Genomic DNA, 6,014 nt, shown 5'->3' on the forward strand with positions numbered 1-6,014 from the left:
AAACTTCATTTTTTTCATAGTCGTTTGCATCTCTTTGAAATTTCAACACTTTCCTTGCTTTTATTTTTTTTATTTTTTTTCCAGTTATGACCTGGATATCTAGGTTCTCAATGATTTTCATATTATCTTGTATTGAGGCACGTATATATGTTAATTGAGTTGTTAGCTCTTCAATCTTTAATGCCAATAAAATAAAGGAACATTTGTTGGTAATCTCACACAATTTTTGGCAGAAAATGAGTTGCGAGCCCTATCTTTGTTTCATTATCACTGTTCTAAAGCTCAGCACCAAAGGAGGATGTGCATTATTTGTTTTTCTGAATATTTGACCGGACATTGAATTGTGTCGTACTGCTTTTGGGATCTCTGAACTCGCACCCTGACATATACTGTGACTTCAATTATTAAACAGATGGAGGAATACGCTGGCTTACTGTGCTAAATCTTGATCAGTTTCTTAGCGACCAAAGAGAGAAAGTGATCGTTCCCCTGATTGCTGCAATGAAGCAGAATGGATTATAGTCTAATCTATCAGTCTCAGCTGGTTTGTCATTCAGTCTGCTACTAATGCAATGTGGCTGGAAGCTCATCAGATGTGATTTTATGCTAAACTAACTAGGATTATGAGGAAACTCCTTATGTCATTTAACATTAGAGAGACAAACAAGAATGATTGGAATGAATGGCTTAAACTCAATAATCTGATCATATCCGTTGCTGCCAATACTGGATTGGCTAAACCAAAAGAATAAAGACTTTTTAAAACGGAATACAGACTGAGTGCCTTGGAGTTTTACTTTATTCCTTATATCTTTGGTTGTCTCTCTTCAACACGGTTGGTTCCTCATAATCCACAACAATGCAATGTTCATGTCAGTGTTTTCATTGGTAATAAACATGTAATGCTACATAAACTGACATATTCCCTGGAATACACACACAAACACATACACACAAGCACGCACACAATCACACACACACACACACACACACACACACACACACACACACACACACACACACACACACACACACACACACACACACACACACACACACAACAATGTCTACTGGCAACTGCTTGTAATGTTTTGAGCCCAATCCCCACTCCATTATGCGCGAGAGTCACCATATGATTTAGAACATCCATACTGTAATTATTACTGAACATGTAAAGGTGATGAGTGGGTGAAACAGGCACTTCAAACACTTTGTTGAATTGTTCAAAAACATTCAAAAGTTTTTTTGGGGGGAATTTGTATTTTTCTAAGATGCTCCTTTTAACGCAGAAATGTTTTGCTTTTTTTAAAAAAAAAATTATTGGTTACTTTTTCTTTAATACTTTTTTTCATTATTATTTGTATTTTTTGCGTCGCCTCCCGCGTTCGCGCGTCTTACTTGTTCATATGATTAATTCTTACTGGACATGTAAAGGTGATTCATATGATTAATTCTTACTTATGTGCCTTGAAGGGGGGTCAAAAAAGTCACAATATGACTTTCAGGGAATTTATGATTTTCAATTGTGTGTCTATCGTGACATAACTCAGACGGCCTTTCAGAACCCTTTATACTTTTTTTTGTATTTGGGAGGACGGTATCCCAAATACAAAAAGGTATACAGGGTTCCGAAAGGGGGTAGTTGATGGCGTAACCATTGACTAGTATGACCTTTTTTAATCTAGTTAGATGTGTTCTCATAAAATCCATTCCAGATAAAACTAGGACACTCGACTGAATTCCAGGACGTAAGGGGATAAGCTCAAAGACGAAGTCCTTCGCCAAGAACAGATCTTGTCGCCAAGCGACATTATGGCAGGGTTCTGCCTGAGGCAGCCACGCTGAGTCAATGTGAATGATAGATAATATGTCTGATGAACCGTGAATGTTTCACACAAAAATTTCAGCGCAGATTATTATAAACGATTGTGTATACCGGAGGATGCTTCATGAGGGGATATTATATAGAGCCAACAGCAAGCACGCACGTACGCACACACACGCGCACGCACACGCACGCACACGTACGCACACGCTCATAACGTATGCACTCTACTCATGAAAGTGAAATCAAAATCATGTAAATAAGTTAGAAAATGCATGGATATCAATTAACATATACTGTTCCTTTAACAGTGGAAAACGTATGACATCAAAACAAGTTAAACAGACTTAATAAAAAGGTAAATGAAACATTGAGTAATGTTACCGCGTGCAATGACCAATGCAACACTGGTTCTACTCCTCCATGGAGTGTGTGACATTATTCTCTCTCTGTGTATCAATGTTTATTCAGCACCATGTTAACCCACTCGTCCACCTGCTTATTCCATTTCCTCCATTTTCACTCCATAATTGCCAAGCAGTTATTTTCTGTGAGTGTTTTGTCAAAGTGGCTCAGTTTAACATCCTTAGAAGGTTACTTACATACCATGTAGGGGTTGTCTCTCTGTCTCCCAATCCCCCTCCCCCTTCTACCCCCTCTCTGTCTCCTCTAGCTCACTACCAAGATCAATGCAATACTGTATGTAGTTAACTATTTTAGCAATTTATTTAAAGTATAAAATAGTAGTTTAAGTCCTTAATACGCCCTCCCTCACTCAAAACAAAAGCAAGTGACTGAGAGAGAGAAAGAGACAGACAGACAGGAGTGAGAGGAGAAGTCAGCATGTTTAATGTCAGCTATACACCTTCATACCACACAGTATAAACCACTCTTTCTTTACTGTGTTTAATGTCAGCTATAAACCGTCATACCACACAGTATAAACCACTCTTTCTTTACTGTGTTTAATGTCAGCTATACAAAGTCATACCACACAGTATAAACCACTCTTTACTGTGTTTAATGTCAGCTATAAACCGTCATACCACACAGTATAAACCACTCTTTACTGTGTTTAATGTCAGCTATACAACGTCATACCACACAGTATAAACCACTCTTTACTGTGTTTAATGTCAGCTATACAACGTCATACCACACAGTATAAACCACTCTTTACTGTGTTTAATGTCAGCTATACAACGTCATACCACACAGTATAAACAAGACTTTACTGTGAAACCACTAAATGGCAGGTAATGTGTAGAACTCCAGTCAAATGAACATATACAGCATTACTGCACTGTACTGTTACCTTGAGGAAAAGGCCATTTTTGTGAATTGACAGAATAATGCTGGAGAAGTAGATTATTCATTACTACAATTTTTTACTGTATTCTACATGTTACGTTTAAGGGGGCTGAGACTGTACGTCACTCTTCTGAATAAATGTCTATCTGTAATAAATGACGTCCAAACTGATGTCACAGTGCTTCACCAAGACCATGTTCACCATCAGACATTTTCCCAGACAAACAGGTGTCACAGTTGAAGGTAATGATGTTAATTGTGACTGTCTTGTGTGTTGCCAGGAGTAATGCATTCATCCGGTCACACGCACGCACGCACGCACGCACGCACGCACGCACGCACGCACGCACGCACGCACGCACGCACGCAATGTTAGCTGTGGCCACAGCTAACATAATTACCTTCAGCTGTGTCTACCTGCTGCTGTCAAATGCCTGCTGTAAACAAGAAATGTTGAAGATGAATTCAATGTATGTCCAAACGACACACAGCCCCTTTCAGAACCCTGTATACCTTTTTTTTGTATTTGGTAGGACGGTATCCCAAATACAAAAAGGTATACAGGGTTCCGAAAGGGGGTAGTTGATGGCGTAACCATTGACTAGTATGACCTTTTTTAATCTAGTTAGATGTGTTGTTACGAAACCCTTTAGGGTCTAGGGTTGGGTTTGCAACACAATGATGGTAAACAGGTTGTTGAGCATAGGAAGTGCAAATAATGGAGGCCACACAAGGGTTTTGAGCAAAAGCAGCTGTGTGCTTTTACTCTTCAAGCAAGTTATTTACAATATGTACATCTCAATATGCACAGGGCATAAGATTAACCAAAAAAGTAAGCCACTACCAGGGGCCAAAATAACAAACAAAACAGCTAGAGAACAAAAGACAGTTTAACTACCTAACTAAATTGTAACTAGTACAAAACAAAAGACTGCCTACCTAACTACTCTAACAATGACCAGTGTCAAAAATACATAGGTGGCAAACACCCCTTACCTAGTGTGCTTAACAATGTTCTACCTACGTGATGGCTATGTACAGAGGCCTCTGTCTTTCCTGTCCCAAGGCAGCAGCATACACAAAGCAGGTTAACTGTAGAACACTTTCTGAGCTGCTAAGGTTAGCTTTGGGAATGTAGATGCATTCAGGTGAAATGTTGGTGAGAGAGTGAGCTGAGGTGGAACCCAGCCTTTTATAGGCAGCAGATAATAATAATAATAAACTTTATTTGTATAGCACCTTTCATGACATGAAATGCAGCTCAAAGTGCTTTACAGAGCAAGAATACAATTACAGTTAGAACCAATTTAACAATAAAGCAAACAAAGATAAAATAAAATAAAATAAAAGCAAAGGCAAAAGCAAAGGCATAAAACAACATTAAAATAGGGAATACAGTGAGGAATTAAAAATCAACCAAAGAATCAGCTAAAAGCAAGAGTGAAGTAATAGGTCTTGAGCTGTGCTTTAAAGCTATCGACAGAGGCAGATGGTGGTGATTGGATGAAGGTGGGGCCAGGTAACAGTTTGATTGACAGCTGATGGGTTGGTGACTTCAGACCTGTAGTGAGTGACAGAGGGGAGAGATAGACAGGACAAAACCACAGTAGCAACCATAGTGGAACGTAACACGACCACCAACAAGAACGAACTTACGCTAAGTTTGTTCTGTTCTATAAGCTTACCAAAAAAAAAACAAAAAAAAACGTACACTTATGCACACGACAACGCATTGACCAGAACATTCTCTATGCCCTTCCTATGCTCAACAACCTGTTTACCATCATTGTGTTGCAAACCCATCCCTAGACCCTAAAGGGTTTCGTAACATAATTACCATAATTAGCAACCATAGTGGAACGTAACATGTGTTCTCATAAAATCCATTCCAGATAAAACTAGGACACTCGACTGAATTCCAGGACGTAAGGGGATAAGCTCAAAGACGAAGTCCTTCGCCAAGAACAGATCTTGTCGCCAAGCGACATTATGGCAGGTTTCTGCCTGAGGCAGCCACACTGAGTCAATGTGAATGATAGATAATATGTCTGATGAACCGTGAATGTTTCACATAAAACGTTCACTTGATTTCAGCGCAGATTATTATAAACGACTGTGTATACAGGAGGATTCTTCATGAGGGGATATTAGATAGAGCCAACAGCAAGCATGCACGCACACACGCGCACACGCACACTTCAGTCCGATAACGTATGCACTCTACTCATGAAAGTGAAATCAAAATTATGTAAATAAGTTAGAAAATCTATTAGGCTAACATATACTGTTCCTTTAACGGTGGAAAACGTATGACATCAAAACAAGTTAAACAGACTTAATAAAAAGGTAAATGAAACATTGAGTAATGGTTTTAATAAACTCACCTCACCACTCCGTACATGACTACAACATTTCCCAGCAGTCCCACCACGCAGATAACGGAGTAGAGAGCCGTGATGCAGATGGCTATAATAATGCCCCCAGAGCTCTGGACGGGACTACTCTGTTGTTGCTCTGTGTAGTTCTGCCTGTTGCTCATGAAGCCCAGGTCCTCGTCCGGGAGGAAGGAGACATTGAAGGGGATTACAGAGTACAGGTCAGACAGATCAGCACCCCTGGGTGCTGTAGAGGAGAACAGCTCCGTCTCCATGTCGCTGTCCAGCTCTCTGTGGTGCTGAAACCCGTCGCTGTCCAGCACATGTGGTGCTGAAACATGTCGCTGTCCAGCGCTCTTTGGTGCTGAAACCTGTCCCTGTCCAGTGAACTGTGGTGCTGTGGTGCGCCCCGACACTTCCAACAACAAGCACAAATACATAAAGAATTTGCACAGAAGCTGTCAGATTTCAGAGTAGTGGGCTCTCAGTCATTTTGTCTTATT

The 6,014-nt window shown here is 40.0% G+C and overlaps 1 protein-coding gene across 1 annotated transcript in view; it reads right to left on the bottom strand.

Annotated features, from left to right (window-relative positions):
- The window catches only part of LOC308095715 (delta-type opioid receptor-like), a gene marked incomplete at its 3' end in the record, with an annotated part of 36,806 nt that extends 31,203 nt beyond the window's left edge, over positions 1 to 5,603 (bottom strand). The window contains 1 exon segment of the mRNA XM_080442754.1: positions 5,521 to 5,603. Coding sequence (XP_080298880.1) covers positions 5,521 to 5,537 — 17 coding nt within the window. The 5' untranslated portion in view covers positions 5,538 to 5,603.
- Between the last annotated feature and the right edge of the window lie 411 nt (positions 5,604 to 6,014).

Source organism: Gymnoscopelus braueri (assembly GCF_963280865.1).
Source record: "Gymnoscopelus braueri genome assembly, chromosome: 11".
Classification (NCBI taxonomy): Eukaryota; Metazoa; Chordata; class Actinopteri; order Myctophiformes; family Myctophidae; genus Gymnoscopelus; species Gymnoscopelus braueri.